At 35.8% G+C, this 22,723-nt stretch overlaps 1 protein-coding gene and 1 long non-coding RNA gene across 2 annotated transcripts; both read right to left on the bottom strand.

Moving 5' to 3' along the window:
* Positions 1 to 2,963: 2,963 nt before the first annotated feature.
* LOC109179577 (protein MICRORCHIDIA 7-like) lies at positions 2,964 to 9,810 on the bottom strand. Its single transcript, XM_019329081.1, has 19 exons — positions 9,336 to 9,810; positions 9,081 to 9,155; positions 8,953 to 8,987; positions 8,760 to 8,838; positions 8,572 to 8,664; positions 8,126 to 8,210; positions 7,906 to 7,981; positions 7,540 to 7,668; positions 7,304 to 7,402; positions 7,058 to 7,159; positions 6,764 to 6,910; positions 6,563 to 6,658; positions 6,411 to 6,462; positions 5,742 to 5,853; positions 5,349 to 5,658; positions 4,732 to 4,826; positions 4,563 to 4,626; positions 4,110 to 4,232; positions 2,964 to 3,288 (listed from the first exon to the last, which is right to left on the bottom strand). The coding sequence occupies exons 1-19, from the start codon at positions 9,808 to 9,810 to the stop codon at positions 3,202 to 3,204; spliced, it is 2,334 nt and encodes a 777-aa protein (XP_019184626.1). The 3' UTR covers positions 2,964 to 3,201.
* A 10,100-nt stretch (positions 9,811 to 19,910) lies between these two features.
* LOC109179618 lies at positions 19,911 to 21,993 on the bottom strand. The gene is made up of 4 exons (XR_002053943.1): positions 21,771 to 21,993; positions 20,938 to 21,089; positions 20,540 to 20,697; positions 19,911 to 20,301 (listed from the first exon to the last, which is right to left on the bottom strand). It is a non-coding gene; the product is annotated as an uncharacterized LOC109179618 (long non-coding RNA).
* Between the last annotated feature and the right edge of the window lie 730 nt (positions 21,994 to 22,723).

The following is a 22,723-nucleotide window of genomic DNA, read 5'->3' as shown; positions in this document are numbered from 1 at the left end:
TGCCTCCTAAAAGACAATCATTATTGTGTGGACCATGGTCCATACAAGTTGTGTGGACCATATTTTGTATACTATAAAATAATGTACATTAAGTATAAAAATGATGTACATTCAACACAAAAATAATGTACATTGTATTCAGGGGATGTACATTATTTTTGTACTGAGTGTACATTATATTGTATAATGTACATTCATTACAAAAATAATATACATTAAGTATATTAAAAATGTACTTATGTTATGGTACACATAACATTGTGTGGACCATGGTTCACACAATAATTTGCCCTTTTGATGGTGTTGCAGTCAGAAACATAACGAGTTTGTTTGTCGAAATCTGGGCCATTGTTGATCAAAATGTTTAATTTGGTGGTGGAAGAGCATGTTCTTTGAGGGGCAAATTATTGTGTGGACCATGGTCCACGCAATGTTATGTGGACCATAATAAAAAGTACATTTTTAATATACTAAATGTACATTATTTTTGTATTGAATGTACATTATACAATATAATGTACACTCAGAACAAAAATAATGTACATCCCCTGAATACAATGTATATTATTTTAATGCCAAGTACATAATCCATCGGAATGATTAACAGGATCAGTCCAAATATTTTATAGGTTCGGTCGGGGCGAATTTTTTTTTTTTTTAAAAAGGCCCCTATATGAAAAAACTAAAATTTAAATTTAATAATACTAAAAAAAATGATAATATCAAATAACAAGAAATAAGATTAGAAAATTTTCAACAAATTTTTAAATACAAAAATAATCATAACAAAAAATTTCTACGTATTTTACTTGATGCAAAATCATCTATAATTGCATCAAGATTAATATTCTCTAGCATATCTTTCTCAATACACAAAATCACCAAACCATTAAATCTTTCTTGTGACATTGAAGATCTCAAGTAGGTTTTCAATAAACACATTACAAAACTTACAAAATAAAATAAAATAAAACCAATCTTCATATAATAAATCTAATAAATTTACAATTTCATTATACATAAGAATTCTAAAAATCCTAAGAAATAGAATTAAAAGTCTCAACTCTTAAAAAACAAATCAACAATTCCTAATCTGCAATTCCTAAATCCTAACAAATAACAATTCTTAATTTCATGACTTACAACCTAAATACCTAATCTGCCATGCAATTCCTAACAAAACAACATCTGCTCTGCAATTCCTAACAAAACAACAATAAAACAATACGGCATTCAACAAGGCTAAGGGCGGCGTATTGCAAATTTGCAATTGCAATTGCATCATAGTTTTCAAAAAAAAAAAAAAAAAAAAAAAAAAAAAAATCTTAAATCATAAAATCCTTTGCAAATTGCAATTGCAGATTACTGAGATTAAGTTGGCAAACTAGAGAGTGACAAAGGTGGAAGGCGAGGGCGCGAGGCAGAAGACTATTATTTGGCTTCTGAGCTTTTAATAACTTCATTATTACCGTTGAAAAGAATTGAATGATTGCTGTGGACTGTGGTGTACGTGCGACCGGTGAGGCAGAGGGCAGCGTGGGTGTACAATGTCTCTTATTCGGTGTTCCGTCTTCTCGTCTTCCGTCTATTCTTCGTCTTTTTTTAATACATACAAAATACTAAATTACTAATTTACTAAGTACGGAGTAATATATATATTATATAATATATTAATATATTGTATGGCCCCCCTCTAGAGATGGGACCTCGGCAGGTGCCCAGCTTGCCCATGCCCATAGGCCGACCCTGATGATTAAGTACAATGCATGTATCTGAGAAGTCAGTTTCCTATCCGAATGGTTGCTTACTGTTCGAATGGTTAATGACCTTCAAACAGTTATCTTTGATTTTTCAGAGTCAATTGTTCGAAAATTAACTTCTTGATTCCGGAATTGAGTACTTTTCAGTTCCAACCTTCCGTAAAATTTATATTTTTCAATTAATTTTCTACCAAACTAAAATAATATTTATAATTCTACAACTCCAAATATTATTTAATTAAGTTTTTTATAGTAGTACATCTGAAACATTAATCTCCATTACTATATAAATTTCTAAGACAAAAATATCAAGGGTCGGATACTAAAATTTATCAAAGATTGGAATCTACCCTCTAAATTGGAGAGAATGCATTTATTTGTGTTAAATAATATTTAGAAGGAATAAGGTTCAAATTGGCCACTGAACAAAATTTGAAAGTGCAATTAAGCCACTGAAGAAAAAAAAAAAAGGTGCAATTAAATCAAACACTTAGCATATTACCATCAATTAAACCAAACACTTAGCATATTACCATCCATTTGTCACGTTGCCTGCTTACATGGATGGTGAGTTGACATTTTTTAAATAATTTTTAATAATAAATTTTAAAAATAAAAAATAAAAAACACTTATTTTAATTTTATTTTTATTTTTAAATTTTATAATTACAAATAAAAAAAAATCACGTTCAGTTGGCTAATTGCACTTTCAAGTTACGTTCAGTGGTCAATTTGAACCTTATATTCTATAATATAATTATTGAGAGTGATGTATAAAATTGTATAAAAACTGTCCTATATCATAATGCAAGACTAAGAAAATGTTCACATCAAGTTATTGATTCTTTACACTTGATCTCAACTAGGTCAATTTTTTATTTTTTTTAAAAATTTATTATTTTTTAAATTTATTATTAAAAATTATTGAAAAACTCCAACTCACCATCCACATAAGCAGACAACCCGATAAAACAGATAGTAACTTGCTATTAAGTGAAATTACATACATTTGGAGTGTTCAATGATCTAATTGCACTTTTTTTTTTTTTAATTTAGTGATCTAATTACACTTTCAAGTGACGTTCAGTGGCCAATTTGAATCATAATCCTAAAAAGAATAAAAGAAAAGCAAGACATTTTGAAACATAAGGAGGTGCTATTCAAGTCAATCATATACATTTGGAAGGCTCAAAATCTAGAAATACAAGAATGGCTCTCACAGTCCTAAAAAATGGTAACCATGGCTACAAATCCACTTAAGTTTCATAATGGGTCACCCACCCCCACAACCTACATACTAATCCAGAAAAAGGTGGGAAAATTAGTACTGCACTATTGCATGTATTTGTCTGGTAGGATTTTACCACTCACAATATCTCTACCATTTAAGGAAGAATAAGCATAACCATGATGCATATTTGATCTCTTTCATTTTGGTGGCTCAGGACTCACTTTTGCAACGTACTACCATCTTACTTTCTAGCATCTTCACTTTGTTGAGCAATTCTTGTATGGTCTCAGAAGCATCCTAACCACAGAAGCAATAGAGGCCATGGAATTCCAATCAAAATCAAAATCAAAATAAAAGTTAAAAGGGGTAAAATAAAACTCATGAAATTACATAAAATTCCACTTTTATTCTACAGCTAATGTAACATTGCTAACATTAAGAGGATGTTTGGTAAATGGTTGTTAGCTGATAGCTATTAGCTAATTGGGTTAGTGAGTTTGGCTAGTTGATAACATTAACTGATTGGTAAATTAGTTGTTAATTGATAGCTGATTACATACAAACTGACTTTCTCAAAAAAGCTAATCGAAAAAGCTATTTTGACCAGTTTTTAGAATTTTAGCATTTTGAAACAAGTTGTTACAAAAAGCTAATTAATCAGACATTTATATTAATTGTTTAACCAGTCAAACAACTAATAGTGGTCAAATAAGTCAAAATTAACTAATAGGCTAACTCTTTTACCAAAGAGCCTAAGTATATTATGACTTGATATTGTCACATTTAGTTCTCTTATGTTTCCTTAAGGCTGATAATTTTACATTCTCAATTATCTATTCTTTTTGAAGTTCGTAAATGGCATAATAAAACAATATAACATTAAAAATTTAATTTTTTCGAAAAAATTTCCATCAAATTGTTCTTTATTACGCATTTATATAAACATTTCTTTATATTATAGCTACTGTTGTGAAATTAGATTACCAAATGTGCAATATTAGTAAAAGTTGTAGAATTAAATATGGTAAAATTAAAAGTAAATAAGTAAATGTAGGAATATCACAATCACAATATTCACGTAGCAAAAACTGATCTTTTCACTAACATAAAAAACTAACCTTTAGTCTTTTCCTTAATTTCTCTTCCTCTTCTTCCCTTTGATTTCTTTCTTCTGCAAACTTATCAATGAAAACTTGTAGTTCTTCGTCTATTAATCCCGTCCTTTTCCCTGCTTCCACGAGCTGATAGCGGAGCGTAACGATCAATGTTAAGTCCAGTTAGAACTCCATTTATGTGCTCAAGCAGTGAAGCATGAACAATACTTATAAAAATTTTCATTATGGTATGTGGATATATCTCAGACATTTCCAAAGACCAAAGCTAGAGATGTCAAAACAAGTTGGCGGGGCTAAAAGGTACACCAACCAAAATATCAAAGCCTGTCCCGCCTTTTTCATGGGGCAGAGCGGGCTAACCCCGTTTTCATGGCTCTAGCCAGAGCCAAAGCCAAAACCAAAGACTTAAATTTTGAAAATGACAAAATAATTACTCCGTAATTAATTAGCTTTTACCTTGTTTTCCAGAATCCTATTTCTGTCCCTTTCGTACTGCAATTCTTTCAGAGCATCCTCCATACTGCAAAAAGTAAAAACAGTTAAAAGGAGTTGGGGGGCTCAAGTTCACACACCCAAGCACACGGTACAAATTTCTCATAACTAACGGACAAATATTATTATTCACCTTTTCTTGAGCTCAATATTCTCCTCCGTCAACTTTTGTATCAACACCAGATGAGTATAATCTAATTGTTGTTCGTCTCCGGTGACACTTGTCATCTGTTCTTGAGGAGACACATTAGAATACAAATATGAACAAAGGGCAAATCCCTTTAAAGGAAAAGTATTTATAGAAAGGAAAAAGTGTAAATAAAATAGGTCACTGAACTTCTTGCTTTTATGCAATTAGGTTACTGAACTTAGAAAATGTTAACTGAATCATCAAACATGCAAAATATATATAATTGAGACATTTTTTCAATTTTTCTAAGATAAAATCCGATCATATTGCTTACATGGTATGTAGTACTAAGAGCTGTCTTTTCATCTATCATACTAGTTGGGAGTAAAGATTAAAATGTTTTTAACTCAAATTGTATTGAAAGAAATCAAAAAAATGCTCCAATTACACATATATATTTTACTTTTTTGATAGTTCAATTGCACACTTTTTAAGTTCAGTGGCTTAAGTCTAGTGGCTTATTCGACACTTTTTCCTTTAACGACTCAGCACAGAAATATTTATAGAACATGTAACTCTTTTGAAAGAGGGAAACATGTGAATAATTAAGGAGAACTTACAGTCACAGCTAAGCTTCCTCCAGCGTTTCTCTCAGTTTTCCTGTTAGATGGGGGGCATTCTTGCTGAGGGTTTGATGCCAGCTGGGATGGGTTTCTTGTTTCTGTCCTACACTCAACTGTAGCAATCTCTTCTTCTTCACTGGTGTCTGCAACTGGTTCATGTTCCACTTTGGTTTTCAAATTCGATTTTTTGTTAGAATGGTTATTATTATTCGGGTTTAATTTGGAGGAAGATTTGGTTTTAGCAGGCGGAGAGCTATTTTTCTTGTCACGTCTCTTTGCATAACCAATTAGATGACAGTTTGTCAACCTGCAAATGGACCATAGAACATTTAATAATAGAAAGCTGAACATTATATTATTATTGTATGAATAATAGGAGCATTTGCTGACCAATATTCCTTCTGTATGTACTGTAAACGATTCTCAAGTCTTGTGAGAACTATAGTGCGCTCAAAACCCTGCTTATCATGAGCAGGCTCTATGAAATTAGCTTCTAAGACGCCTGTTATACACAACAGATAGAATGTAAATGGCATTAGAAACAAGAGTTCTACCATTAATTCTTACTCCCTCATTTTTTGAATGAAAGTGTGTGTTAGAGTGTCAAAATGGGTCAAAACCTGCGAGCCAGCCCTAAACCGCTTTGCGGTGGGGCGGTTAGGGTTGAAGTTGGCCCACGGGGCCTGGAAGCCCGCCTAGGATTTTGAAGAATTCTAGCTCGCGGGCTTCGCAGGCAGGCAAGCAAAAACACGCAAAAAATTTCAACCCGTAGTGGGGTGGGTCAATCCGTATTCACTATTGGAAATTATGGAATTTCCGACCACCTAAAAGTGATTTAAATCAAGTCGAAAGCCTTGTTCCGATCACTTTTGGTATCCGGAAAAGCCTTTGTTACTATTTTCAACCACTTTTTTACTTTCAAATTGATTTAAGATCACTTAGATGATCGGAAATTTCATAATTTTCAGCAGTGATTTACGCAACTAAGTGTGAGAGTAAAAGTTGAAGATAGAGAATAAGAGTTGACATAGTATGTGTTTTTTGAAAAAGATATAATACCTATTACACCACGGCCGTCACTTCCGGCAGCATTCCAAACCCTCCAGAAAGGCTGATGACAGGAAAACATGCATATTTGTGATCAGAGAAACCTAATTAACTCTGATCTGATGTAAAAAGAAAAATGGATCGGAGCTAGCAATTAAGCTTACCTTAATGAGCCTATTCTTATGGTAGACGTTGAATCCTTGTATATCAATGTGATATTTGGCATCTTTTGCAAAACCAATAGTCACTACGGCAAACAACTGGTTACATACATACATACATACAAAGGGATTAGGTAGCTAGAAGTGAATGATGAGCGAGTTTAAAAGCATAGCATATATACATACATTTGGATCCTTTGGAGCATCACTACCAACAATAGGTATTGGCCTATATGTGGTTTCTTTGGAAATCATCATATCATGGGTTACATTATGATGCTCAACATCCCTCCCTCTCAGAATGATTTGAAATCCTGCTGGCAGCTTCAGATACAGTATGGATGCATAACTCTAGCAAAAACAATCAAATTATTTTTTTTTATAGGCAGCAAATGATTGAGTGCAGGTCAGGTGCAGGTTCAGGTGCAAGCTAGATTGAGATATATATATATATATATATATATATATATATATATATATATATATATAATTGATTACCCTTAAAGAATGTTGGTATGTCAGAAAATGCCTAGAGTTGGGGTAAGTTTTTGCCATCGCGATCTTCTTCTCATCCCGGTTAACACCCTTTATTTGAATGTCCTGAGCCAAACAAACAAGACAATAAATATTGCGAGCGGATTATGGAACATAATTGAAGGGGCCGACCCATGCCTGCATGCAGGGTTGGAATTCAACCTTTTGGGAAAAAGTAACAACTTAATAATTAATTAATTAATTAATTACATGTTTATCTGCTTCAAAATCAAGTTCTGGTAATCCTTCATCATCCTCCCAAAGATTGTATATGATGATACGAGTACCTTGATCATTCAAAAGATTGAACTACATACATACAAAATTACAACAAATTAAATGGTGAACTTAATTAGCAAGCTAATTAATTAAGCAAACATGAATATTACTAAAAGGAAACTCAAGTCCAAGACTAGGGATAATATATATATATAAAATAGCCTTACCTGGTCTAGGAGATCATCTTCACTTACATATGGAGACCACTGCACTATAGTCTCCAAATTCCTTTTCCAATCATTGGCAGAAGATCGAACCATCATATCCCAAGACTCTCCTCTTTTTTCAAAATCAATCTTCACCAACAATAAATTTTAAGATTTACTTGGTCAAACATGCATGGAAAGGAATAGCCCATATATATTTTGATTCATAAAGTTATAGAAAGGAGAAAATGCCACAAAAGTATAGATGGGGAATGCATTTTAGCCTCAAAATCCATTCCATTTGTATAGATCTAGAAACCGTCCCCCAAGGAACACTCTACTAATTAAACATATTAAAAAGGGAAAAAAAGAAAAAGATAATCATACCATGGGAACAACAATATCTTCTTTCCCCGTTCCCCTTAAAAATGTGTAAGATAGCATCCCAATGCTTTGCGTTGGGCTACAGATAAGAAAATTAAAGAACAAAATTAAACCTTTCTGATGAATATAATCAATCATACAGTGGTTGATCAAATATATAGTAAAAAAATCACACAAGTAAGCTAATTTTAAGTATGAATCGATCGAAGCTAAGAGTGAGTACCTTCTTCCATCTTTCCCCTTGCAACGAGAGAACACAATCACATCTGCTCCAAGCCTCATACTACTTGTCTTGAACCCATTCCCATCTGTTAAATTACCCAAAAATCAATACGATCAAGCTAAGGAACATCTGAATATATATAATCATAACACTTGCATTTCGTTAGCCCCTAGGCATAGCTCAATATAATGGTCGAAAGGTTGAGTGTGGGTGTAGTGACCTAACAAGTACCCGAATTTCTTGAGGCAAAAAGCATGCACTCAAAGGCTTCCCGATTTATTATCTCCTCTCACATAATGGGCAAAAAGCATGCACTCAAAAGTTGCCTCACTGAGGCAGGTCCACGATTTACCTCCTCTCGGGAAAGGGGTTTAGGGTTTAAACCTAATACTTGCATATATTGTGTTTACAGAAAAAGCTAGCTACGAAAAAGTTATGTAACTCACATTGGCCTATGGTATTCGCCAATTTGCTTTTGGAAGAATAGCCGAGAGACATGCATTGACGCATTCTATCAGGATTCATTCCACCACCATTATCTGCAGACCAAATATATGTAACCATTGATGCAAAACACAGAAAATCTTATCTGGAGCAGCTGCAAACTAAAGAATGAATGATGTACTATACGTACCTTCAACCAGTAACATACTATTCCTATCTTTATTACTTTTCAGCACATCGACATTGACATATGTTGCTCCATTGCAGACCTGGACCACGTGTGTATATATGAGTCAAATTAAGAAGTAAATTTTGGGACTAAGCTAGCTAGCTAGCTAGCTAGTTCGATCTAATAAAAGGTGCTATACAACATACATATATACCTCATCTAAAGCATTGTCTAGAAGCTCTGCAAAAGCTGTATGCATGCCAACAAATTTATCAGAAAACATATATATATATATATAGACAAATATAAGATCACCCATTCCTGTAAAACTAATTTCGTTACCTCCCAAAGCCCACTTGTGACTTGTGGCATTTGAATGTAAGAACTTTGGATGGACTCTGACATGATCCATGGCAACTGCATGTATGCGATCGATATGGTTGTGACCAAACAAAAACCAATGATTCTACAAATTCAGAAGCCAAAACAGAAAATATATATATATATATATATATATATATATATATATATATATATATATATATATATATATATATATATATATATATATGAATTCGTGCATGATTATATTATTACCGGAATGAGAGGGAGGAGCGGGACAAATGGTTCCCTCATAATCCCCAGCTTTCCAGAACTGCTTGCAGCTCTGAAACAATGGAGAAGCAGCTTCTGCCTTCCGTTTGAGTTGCTTGTTCCCCGAACCCGAACTCGAATCCGCCATGCTAGTAGGGTGAGAAGTACTCAACGGCAAGGCGGTTTGGATCTGGGAATTTAACCGAGCGCGCTCATGGGGCGGGAGAGGATCCAAGAATCCCAAGGGTAGCACCGACTCCATCAGTCTGGGCTTCTTCCGACGATGACAACTTGCTTCCATGTCGTCCGAGTCATCATCATCATCGTCTTCGTCGAAATCGGCCAAACGGTTGTCCAAAGAACCACAACTACTGCCGCTGCTGATGCTTATGCAAATCGCATTAGCCTTCCCAGCGGGTTCGACGACGTTCCGAACTTCCTCCAAAACTTCTTCCTTGACGATCACGTTAGGTTTCATGGTGGGGTGGAAGCGATTCGTTTTCTTAACTGTGAAGAAAGCCAGTCCGATTGAGAAACTAGGGTTTTCGGAGAATACGTGCAGATAAACCCTGGACGATGAGCGAAACAAAAAGAAAGAAATTGAAGCTTCTTTGTTTATCTTTGAACGGATTTATTCTTTCTAATTTCCACGCTCGCACTCAAAAATAGCACGGGAATGTAGGAATTACATATATCAACATAGCATGGTGGTTTTTATAAGGAGGCGATTGGGATAATGCCTAATTTTTTTTTTTTTTTAAATAAGTACTTTAAAGTACATCAAGGCAAGATTGTTTTGGAATTGTTCATGCATAGATAGTGCTGTCAATACGGGCTGGCGGGGCGGGCCGCGGGCCTAAACGGGGCGGGCTAAAAAAGCCCGCTCCTAAACGGTCCTAGGTTTGACAGGCCCGGACCGCCCCGCCAATGGCCCGCGGGCTAGGCGGGCCCCCGCCCAAAACCTTTTTTTTTTTAAAAAAAAAATTGTTCATCAAACATCAAATTAATTAAAATAAATTGATACATAAGTCATAACTCACATGAAACATAATAATCAAACATAAAGTTCAAAGTTCATAGTTTATCAAACATCAAACTAGTCACAACTACAAAGTCCAAAAATATTACACATAAAAATAAATTTAAAGTGCATATTTTATATAAAAATGTTTTATATAAAATAAAATAAAATAATGGCGGGTAGCCCGCGGGGCGGGCTTGGCGGGCCGCGGGCCTAAGCGGGGCGGACCAAAAAAGCCCGCTCCTAAACGGTCCTCTATTTTCAAAACCCGCCCCCTACCTAAGTAAGGGCGGGGCGGGCCGGCCCGGCGGGCTAAGCCCGTTTTGACGGCTCTATGCATAGATAATTGAATGTTGAATTTACGTATTTAAATAGGTAATTTTAAGTTTACAAAGGCAAGATAATATAGTTAAGATTGATTATAATTGTCAATAAAATAATTGTATAGGTATGGTTGAAACCAAATACAGGACATAAGGGAAAGCAAATAAAAATTATGGCATAAAATATTAAATATATACTAATATTGAAGAGCTAACCACTGATTGACAAATAAGGACATTGAGAGTTAGTTTTCCACTTTAATTTGTTGTGTGATTTGAATACACTTTTTGTCAATAAATCCCCAAGTAGTTAATATGATTGGCTTCATTATATATTTTTATTTTTTATTTTTTAAAAACAATTATTATTATTATTATTATTATTATTATTATTATTATTATTATTATTATTATTATTATTATTATTATTATTATTATTATTATTATTATTAAATATATGTATACCCTTAGGTCATTTTACATGTTAATCTAAACAGCTAATTTTTTCAAATATCTTTTTTCCAACCGTTGATATAATTCACTAGTCAAATCCGCTAATATAATCCGCTAATGATAACCGCTAACTGCTGATTGTCAAACAAGGACATTGCGAGATAGTTCTCACTTCAATTTGTTGTGTGATTTGAATACTCACTTTGTCAACAAATCCCTCAAGTAGTTAATGTGATTGACTTTATTAATTATATTTTTAAATTTTTTTCATGGTATTAATAAAATACTTTGTAAATAAATATATAGCATTATTTTGTATTATAACTTTGATATTTAATTAAAAAAATAGTGCACACAAAAAAGAAAATAGACAATGTAGTGAATATAATCAATTGATGAATTTGAATGTAAAGAATTTTTACATTGGATAAAAATAAAGACAATATAATAAAATTATTTCTCTTAATTAATTTATTGATAATGAATAATTTTTTTTTAATAAAGACATTGTAGGGACAATGTAGCGAATATAATCAATTGATGAATTTGAATGTAAAGAATTTTTATATTGGAGAAAAATAAAGACAATATAACTAATGAAATTATTTTCTCTTATTTAATTTATTGATAATGAATATATATTTTTTTTTTGAATAAAGACATTGTAGTTTGTAGACACATAATTCTAAATTAAAGAGATGCATATGTATTATTTTTGTTGTAGCTACTAAATTATTATTTTTTATTTTAATTAATTTAATAAGAGTAAAATAGAATACTAATTATGCCAACTTTGATTGGAATGTAATTCGAACCTAAGACCTTTCTTATTGAAATCAATGAGTAAGTTAACCGTGAACTAACCGAAATTAAGGGAAAAGATAACGGATAGTTATATTCATTAAGGATAAATTATAAAATCTTAAGGAAAAATTAAAATCTGATCAATCTGAGCGGTTTATTTGATTAAAAAATTTGACCGCCATTTTTTCTACCCATTATAGGCCTAACTCTCTTGGGCTCTTATTAGTATATATAGTAGATAGAAACTTTGAATGGAATAAGATTCGAACCTAAGACCTTTCTTATTGAAATCAATGAGAAAGTTAACGGTGAACTAACAGAAATTAACGGAAAAGATAATATTTAACGGAAAAGATAACGGATAATTATATTCATTAAAGATAAATTAGAAAATCTTAAGGAAAAATTAAAATCTGATCAATCTGAGCCATTCATTTGATTAAAAAATTTGACCGCCATTTTTCTACCCATTATAGGCCTAACTCTCTTGGGCTCTTATTAGTATATAGTAGATAGTATAGTAGATATATATAATATATATAATATAATATATAGTAGATAGATAAAGCGAAATTTGACTGATTTCAAATTTCAAAATCAAATTTTATATATATCTAGGATAGACGAAATATAACACTTCTGTTTTAATATATATATATATATATATATATATATATATATATATATATATATATATATATATACAAATGAGGACAACAATATATAGAGGAATGTGAGGACAAATAATGGGCACACAACAAATTACTATCATGCACACAATTTAATACATAATGGCACACAAGAATACATGTAAACATCAGGTTTCGAACCCCGGCTCTATTAATTAACAAATGTATGCACACGACATACAAACTGTGGCACACGACTACATTCGGCCATGCACACGACATACAGACTAATGGCACACACTACATCTGTCCTCACAATCCTCTATAATATACTTGTCCTCATTTGAACGCAAATCTATATATATATATATATATATATATATATATATATATATATATATATATATATATATATATATATATATATATATATATATATATGCTTGAGTTCAAATAATGACAACAATATATAGAGGACTGTGCAGACATATAATAGGCACACAACAAATTAATATCAGGCACACAATTTAATACATAATGACACACAAGAATACATGTAAACATCATGTTTTGAACCTAGACGCTATTAATTAACAAATGTATGCACGCGACATACAATCTGTGGCACACGACTACATTCGGTCATGCACACGACATATAGGCTAATGGCACACACTACATCTTTCGTCACAGTCCTCTATAATATACTTATTCTCATTTGAATTCAAGTATATATATATATATATATATATATATATATATATATATATATATATATATATATATATATATCTACTATACTAATAAGAGCCCAAGAAAGTTAGGCCTATAATGGGTAGAAAAAATGGCGGTCACAGATTTTAATCAAATGAATGGCTCAGATTGATTAAAAGATTGATCAGATTTAAATTTTACACTAAAATTTCCTAAAATACCCACACACTGTTACTAATTCCGTTAAAATTTTAAGAATTGCCGTTAGTTCACCGTTAACTTACTCATTGATTTCAATAAAAAAATGGTCTTAGGTTCGAACCTCATCCCAATCAAAGTTGACATAATTAGTACTCTATTTTACTCTTATTAAATTATATATTATATATAAATAATAATTTAGTAGTTACAACAAAAAATAATACATATGCATTTCTTTAATTTAGAATTATGTGTTCACAATGTCTTTATTCAAAAAAAAAAAATTATTCATTATCAATAAATTAAATAAGATAAATAATTTTATTAGTTATATTGTCTTTATTTTTCTTCAATATAAAAATTCTTTATATTCAAATTTATTAATTGATTATATTCGCTACATTGTCCTTACAATGTCTTTATTCAGTGAAAAAAAAATTATTAATTAAAATAAATTAATTAAAAGAAATATTTTCATTAGTTATATTGTCTTTATTTTTCTCAAATGTAAAAATTTTTACATTCAAATTCATCAATTGATTATATTCACTACATTATCTATTATCTTTTTTGTGCACTATTTTTCTAATTAAATATCAAAGTTATAACATAAAATAATGCTATATATTTATTTACCAAGTATTTTATTAATACCATGAAAAAATTAAAAAAAATATAATTAATAAAGCCAACTATATTAACTACTTGAGAGATTTTGTGACAAAGAGAATATTCTAAAGTGAGAACTACCTCGCAATGTCCTTGTTTGACAATCAGCAGTTAGCGAATTATACTAGCGGATTTGACCAGCGAATTTATTTAATTATTAACATTGGGTAGAAAAAATGACCGCCAAATTATTAAATCAAATGAATGGTTCATATTGTTCAGGTTTTAATTTTTTTCTTTTAAGATTTTCTAATTTATCCTTAATTATATGATTATCCATTTAACTTTTCCGTTAATTCACCGTTAGTCTAATTCTAATATTAAAGTCTAATATAGAATTATAACTACATCATTAATCTAATTCTAATATTAAAGTCTTAATAGAACTTAACCACAAATCCTAATGTCGGAATCTCCTCAAACAATATTAGTATATATTTCATATTTTATACCATAATTTTTATTTGTTCTCCCTTATGTCCCGTATTTGGTTTCAACCATACCTATACAATTATTTTATTGACAATTATAATCAATATTGACTATATTATCTTGCATTTGTAAAATTAGAATTACCTATTTAACCCGCACGGGCTTAGCTCAATGATTTAGTGGGTAGTATTTGGGAGAAGAGACCAAGTTTTGAACCTCGGCGGCGGCAATGCGGGAATTATGTCCAAAGTGGGCAGATTCCTTGTGCGTACCAGCATTTGGCCATGTCTGCTGAACCATTGAGTCACCGTGATTTACAACTTCCCACAATGCTCTGTCGGGTCGGAGTGTGGGGGGACCCTTGGGGTTGGGGACTCAACCTTTGGGAGAAGAATTACCTATTTAAATACGCAAATTCAACTTTCAATTATCTATGCATGAACAATTTCTATATAATCTTGCCTTAATATACTTTAAAGTACTTATTTAAAAAAAAAAAACATTGGGCATTATCCCAATCGCGCAATGCGCGTAAAAAACTAGTATATATATATATATATATATATATATATATATATATATATATATATATATATATATATATATATATATATATATATATATATATATATATATATATAATCGCACTCAGGTGCGAATGCTTTGCCCAGGCGCGAAATAGGAATGGATTCTGTCCGTCCACGTGTCCAGATCTAATGGATGAGAAACACTGATTTTTTTAAAAAAGCACGGTGGCATTTTCATAAATAATTGAACATCGAAGTGCAAGTAAAATGTATTAAAAGTGCATGTAAAATGTATTATAGGTGCAAGTAAAAATTTAGACTGAGCATCAATACTAAGTGCACCTATAGCTATAAGTAGTTGCACCAATAGTTCTAAGTAGTTGCACACATAGTTATAAGTAGTTGCACCTAGGTGCTTGAATGTTTGCGAGTGGTTTTCAGGGGTATTATTACCCGCTGAACTCAGATCAATGGATGTTAACAAGGCAAAATTACATGCATTTATAGGTGAAAGTAGGTGCACCTATAGTTATAAGTAGTTGCACCTATAGTTATAAATAGTTGCACCTATTGTTATAAGCACACCCAGGTGCATGAATGTTTGCGGGAAGTGAATGCTAACAAGACAAAATTACATGCACTTATAGGCATGGGCGGAGTTACAATGGGGGCAGTGGGGGCAGCTGCTCCCACTCCCCCCACCCCCACCCCATATATAACATTGTATCTATATATGTATATATAGTACAAGTTATAGTATAAATAGAAGAAAACATAAAATGTTATACAATGAGAGTGCTCGGGTTCGAATCCCTCATATGGCTATAGCCTAGACTTTCATTATTTTTATTAATAGTTGCTTGTTCTACACTTTTATGGCTTCACTATTATTAATAGTGAGTCAGTTTTTAAAATTACTTTAGATTTTTACACACATACAAATTATTATATCAAATTAATTATATTTCATATTTTGTTATAAATATTTTTATAATGTTTTGATGTGTTTTATTTTTTGTCTATATCCAACAATATTTATGGATAACTTCTTAAGTGTTTTATTTTATTTTTCAAACTATCTTTTTGTTGTAATGTTCCGCCCCCACTGAACAAAAATTCTGGCTCCGCCCCTGCTTATAGGTGAAAGTAGGTGCACTTGTAAGTGATTTTACTTGCACTCTGATGTTCAATTATTTATAAAAATGCCATTGCGTTTTTTTTTTAAGTTATTAGATCTGGACACGTGTCTCGCGCTGATTCGTTCGCATATTCCTTCCTGGACACTTATTCGCATCTGAGTGCATCCCTATATATATATATATATATATATATATATATATGAACGAACCTGTTTACCTGAAGCAATCTATTTGATGGCATGCTTTCCTTACTGTTTTTATGTTGTTTGTTCATACACAATTTTGGACTGTTTTAAATGTCAGTTAATTTTTAAGAGGTTAACTCCTCCTTCTTTTTTTTTTTTTTTTTTTTTTTTTTTTTTTTTTTTTTCAATATCATGTAATTTAAATTAGCAAAAAATTTACATGTCAACATGTGATGGATTTAATTAATCTGGGGTGGTCCGAATTATTAAACCCGGATAAGAACACGAATAGGAAACAGATAGAAACGATGTCGTAATAGGTCGTGAAGACCGTATATCGTATTATATGTCGTAAATAGGCTATTACAATGGTTTGCTAGGACAAAGTATGTAAGTAAGATAGAATGTCCCTTGTTAGGACAAGTAGTGGGGCTTTTATACAAGCTAAACTCCCCAACCGCCTCCCCCTAAAATGGGGGGTAGTTGGATCTCCAAGTTGACCGCGTCCGGTTTCGCGACCGGGCCACGCGGCGGGGGTCGGACCGAGCCCCTCTGGAGGTCGGTCCGACCCCGTATAGAGGTCGGTCCGGCCTCGTGCAGAGGCCACGTGTCGAGGCCTCGCGCCGGGGCGGGTACGCGGCACCGCCCCGGGACCCGTTCTTGCCTCGCGCTCTCGGATCGGTTCGAGTCGATGCCTAATATATCCATCATTAGTCCCCCACTCTCCGAGTTGCGAGTGATCGTCAATGAAGGAGAGTCAAAGCTCCGGCCGACCCGTCCGAGATGCTGACCCCCTGCGTCCGCGTCAAAGACCCGCGGGCGCGCGCACGAAACGCACCCTTCGCGACAACACCCCGCCGCGAACATGGCTCCTCCATCTGTTAGGATCTTCACCTGTCAGGACTCCTAAGTGATAGTGTCCTCATAGATCTCAATCACCTTCCCAAGTTAACCCGTCATATCCATCTCTTCATCTCCTCAATCCATCACATCCATCCCTTCATCTTTCCCCCCTCTTTTTCAATTTCGAATTTTGAACTCACCTTCAAACTCCCTCCTCCTCATCTATATAAACCTCTCTTCCCCATTCATTCCACACTCTTCTCACACAACTCCCTCCCCCCAAATTTTCCGGCGACCACCACCGAGTTCCGGCGAGTCCCCCAAGTTTCCGATGGCCCCGAGCTCCGGCGAGTCCACGGCGACAGCTCACTCCGGCGAACTGCCCGCCACCTCCTGCTGACCCCATTGCCAAGCCGTAAGCCCGAGCACGGTACGCCCCTCCTTCTACCTCGTTCCCCTGTTATGGTGCCAGCGTGGTGACGCTGGTGCGGCGGCGAAAGACAGGCCACGGCCTCGCGGCCCACGGCCGACCTCCTGCGCCGGTGTCACGTCGAGGCCGGCCGACGCCCCGCGCCGAGGTCGTGCCAACCCCGGCCTCGGCCGACCTCCCGCGCCGAGGTCATGCCGGCCTCACGCACCGAGGTCGTGCCGACCTCACGCGCCGAGGTCGTGCCGACCCCGGCCTCGGCTGACCTCCTCGTGCGCGCCGGCCCCGACTTTGGCATTCCCTAACGGTAGTATAGGGGGGACGCCCCCGCTCACTACCTAATGGAAGAACCTATTGTGGGTTTCTTTCCCCTTGACATGGCCGATGCCAAGCGGGTAAGGGGAACCTACCTACTACTCGGTGATACACTCTACAAGAGGTCCTATAGCAGCACCCCACTATGATGCATGTACCCCGGTGAAAATTTCAAGAGGTGGTCCGTCCCCTTCATTTAAATAAAGTTAGTAAAAATTTCGCTATGGACTTATTTTCACTACTTTTTAATACGGGGGGCGAGAGATGGACCCGCATAACCCCTCCAACTATACCCTAAGGGGGCACGAGGTCCGACCTCGCGTACCAACCCCGACGGAAGAGCTTAACGGCCTGGCGTCGCACGACCTGGGTCTAAAGGCTAGTACCCTAAGGGGGCACGAGGTCCGACCTCGCGTACCAACCCCGACAGAAGAGCTCGGTGGCCTAGTCCAACAGGACTCGGCCCAAGCGGCTTGCGCACCCTAAGGGGGCACGAGGTTGGACCTCGCGTACCAACCCCGACGGGATAGCCCGACGGCCTAGTCCGGCAGGACTAGGCTCATGCGGGTAGCGCACCCTAAGGGGGCACGAGGTCCGACCTCGCGTACCAACCCCGACGGAAGAGCTCAGTGGCCTAGTCCAGCAGGATTAGGCCCAAGCGGCTTGCGCACCCTAAGGGGGCACGAGGTCCGACCTCGTGTACCAACCCCGACGGGAGAGTCCGATGGCCTAGCCCGACAGGACTTAGCTCATCCGGGTAGCGCACCCTAAGGGGGCACGAGGTCCGACCTCGCGTACCAACCCCGACGGAAGAGCCGAAGTACCTAGGCTCGAATGAGCTAGGTCGGAGCGGCTATCGCACCCTAAGGGGGCACGAGGCCCGACCTCGCGTACCAACCCCGACGGGAGTGATCATCATTAAAAAAAAATTAAAAAAAACGCACACATGAAACTAGGAGGAGCCCGGCCTCGAGTCAGGGCCAAGGTCGGCAAGGCCCCGGCTTGACTCTTGAGGGGTCGACTGGAGGTCGGTAATGGACCCCTACCCGTGGGGTCGTGGCCTACCTCTCGCTGCCGTGGGGGTGTGTTGGAGGTGTGTTCGGGGTGTGTTGGAGGTGTGTTCGGCCTAGATGTGATGGGTTGACTTTGAAAATATCTAGGGAAGATGGATGAGATTTATTGGGACTCTACTGCATATGAGTCCTAGCAAATGACGAAGCCCTGTTCGTGGCGGAGTTTTCAGACTTATCACAAGAAGTGCGTTCCGACAACGCACCTGCGAGTCCTGGACGCAGGCGCCTTGGGGTCGGCGTTTTTGGCGGGTCAGCCGGAGCATCTACTCTCCTTCGCTGACGATCACTCGCAACTCGGAGAGTGGGGGACTGATCATGGATATATTAGGAATCGACCCAAACCGACCCGAGAGAGCGGAGCAATAACGGGTCCCAGGGCGGTGCCTCGTACCCGCCCCGGCGCGAGGCCTCTACACGAGGTCGGACCGACCTCCAGAGGGGCCCGGCCCGAGCCCCAGACGGGCTCGGTCGGACCCCTGCCGCGTGGCCCGGGCGCGGTCAACTTGGAGATCCAACTACCCCCCCCCCCCCCCCCCCCCCCGTTTTAGGGGGAGGCAGTTGGGGGGTTTAGCTTGTATAAAAGCCCCCCTACTTGTCCTAACAAGGGACATTCTATCTTACTTACATACTTTGTCCTAGCAAACCATTGTAATAGCCTATTTACGGCATATAATACGATATACGGTCTTCACGACCTATTACGACATCGTTTCTACCTATTTACTATTCGTGTTCTTATCCGGGTTTAATAATTCGGGCCACCCCGGGTTAATTAAATCCATCAGCATGTATGTATGGATTGAAATTCTAGGTGATAAGAAACTTGGAGAATATGTATGCTCTATTGATTTCCTTGGAAAAATTATAGGTTTCTACAAAAAATGAGTAACCTGCTACTTACATTTAATGGATTTTACCACTACAAACATCCTCTTCATGATCCAAAATAATCTCCTCTTTACAACTATTACTGTGAAAGAAAGGCAGGCCGCAGGCCTAAAGAATGTCCTCTATCTTGCAAGAAATAGCATTGTATCTGATATCGTGAGCCTAAATTACCTAACAGCTACAACCTTTTCCTGTTGTTCTTCACCCTTTATTTGGCGCTTGCGTTACCTGGATCTTGCATTCTTAGTTTCCTTACTCGACAAAAGCTTCAAAGCTATTTCCAGGGTTATGTCTTTTGGCTTCAAGTCTTGTACTAACATTTTATACTGTTAAGAGTCCCACATTGAGAGAAAATATGAATTTATAAGGCTATCGGTTAAAGTAACTAATTGGTTGGATTTAATCTTTTAGTGTGGTTTGATGCATGTGAATTATAGCTCAATTGAGTGACCCTAGCCCAATCTTAGTTTATAAGATATATATATATATATATATATATATATATATATATATATATATATATAATGATTAGAATGTAATTTTAAATGTCAAATTGAATCTAACCATTAATAAGCAAATGAGAATATATGAAAAGCAAGAACCAATTTTCCTGATACTTCCAAACATATCCTTGCTTGCCGATGCAGTGTCTCCATTTTCCTTATACTTCCAAACGCTGTGCACTGCAAATGAGCTGTGGAATAATTCTGAAATGCCTTGTTCTGCAACGTAAAGCAAAACAAAAATTGACTATAGTGTTGAAGCAAATAAATAAAAACACAGAACACATGGTTATCAACGTTCCAATGGATCTAAACATTACAAACAAGTTACATATTCATATTTACAAATTAAATGAAATAACGTATTTCCATTCTCAAGTTGAAACAATCATTTCTAATCCAAACTTATCAGTTCCCCAATTCATCTCCTTCCATTTTCTCAAATTTGAATTCACTTACCATAATAATGGTGAGGCAGCTACTAGTGGCGTTGGTGAATAGTTGAACTAGCGCCATTTGAGAGTTACAGTTTTTACTCTCAATACTTTTCAATGAAAGGAGTTCATCGCCGGACTCAACAAATCCCATATGAGCTCAGAGCTTCTCCAACACTATAAATGAAGTTGTGAAAATCCGGAAATAATTCAAATTAAAAAAGGAAAACAAATGGTATTTCAGTTAGGGTGCTGTAAACGGTCAGTAAGTTACATAACCGATTGAAAAATCGAAGGGAATTTTTAACCGTCATAACTAACCAAAGTAAATGCTGTAACCAACCGTCAGTTTCGGTCAGTTATGTCGGTTACCAAAAACCCGAAAGATTAACAAATTATTCTACAATTAATAATTAATAATTAAAAATTCTAATGTGCAATTAGGGGTGAGCAAGCAGTCAATTGGTTACATAACTGAGCAAAAAACCTTAGGAAATTTTTAAAAGTCATAACCGACTGAGACCGAAGTACGGAAGTAATTGCTATAACCGACTTAAACCGACAGACCGAGATAAATGCTGTAACTGACCGAAACAGCTAAAGATTAACAAATTATTCTACAATTAATAATTAAAAATTATAATGTGCAAGTGCAATACTGTATAATTCCAAATCCAAAATAAGTAGGGAATTACACTATCAAAAAGTCTAAATATAAAATATAACAAACCACAAGTCCAAAATAACTCCAAATAATCCTACAAAGTACAAAGCAAAAATTGCAAATGCTAACTGCCAAGTCTAAACACAGTAATAAGTAATGACATTACAAACTAAGTAAAATAAGTAAAAATTTACCTTGAGGACTGAGGAAATGTTGACTGTTGTCTGTTGAGGGTCGAGGGCTGAGGGCCGAGGACGACTGAGTGTCGAGTGTTGATTGCGACCGAGGAGGCGAGGACAGAGGACAACTGGATGAGGGCGGATGGCGTGAGGCGGAGACACAGAGAGTCGTATGCCGTTCGGTACTCTGGTCGGACCGTCAGATTGCAGGAGTACTCTGGTCGAGACAGAGAGTGGAGTGGAGAATGGAGATTAGAGAAGAGTCTGAGACTTTGAGAGAGGGTAGCAGTCGTTATATTGTGGACCGCGGTGCATAATTGATTGTGCACCGCGGATAAAAATGGCGTCGTTTCTTTAGTAAAGAAACGGGCGCGTTGTTAGTGTTAACGGAATGACACTACAGTGTATCTAAACCGACACTGTCTCACGTATTATTTTTATATTATCAAATGAAACTCTAGTTATATCAAAATGATACTGTAGTTGTGGTGAATGAAACTGCAGTGTATACAAAATAAAATTGAATAACGGAGTTAATTTTTACGGAACGGCGCGAAACGAATTCTTTTTTTTTTTCATTAAATAAAACGACGTCGTTTTGATGCGCGGTACATAATCGATTATGCACCGCGGTGCGCGATATAATTTGCCAGAGGGTAGGGCTAACAGCTAATTGAGTTTTGCTTTGATATTGGGATAAATTATTTCAATAGTTATGCCATGGACCGGGTCCATTTTACAAGGTGGATCCATAGCAAAATATACAATTTAAAATATTGAATATTCACAATTTACATATTGAATGTTCAGAATTCAAATTGTGGACATTCAGTATGTAAATTGTGAATATTTAATATATAAAATTATGAACATTCAGTATGTAAATTGTGAACATTCAGTATGTAAATTGTGAACATTAGTATATAATTGTGAACATTCAGTATTTAAATTGTGAAAATTCAGTATAT

The sequence above is a fragment of the Ipomoea nil genome, unplaced genomic scaffold, assembly GCF_001879475.1.
Source record: "Ipomoea nil cultivar Tokyo-kokei standard unplaced genomic scaffold, Asagao_1.1 scaffold0937, whole genome shotgun sequence".
Classification (NCBI taxonomy): Eukaryota; Viridiplantae; Streptophyta; class Magnoliopsida; order Solanales; family Convolvulaceae; genus Ipomoea; species Ipomoea nil.
The sequence above is the reverse complement of the archived record's forward strand: the minus strand, read 5'-3'. Positions and strand labels throughout refer to the sequence as shown.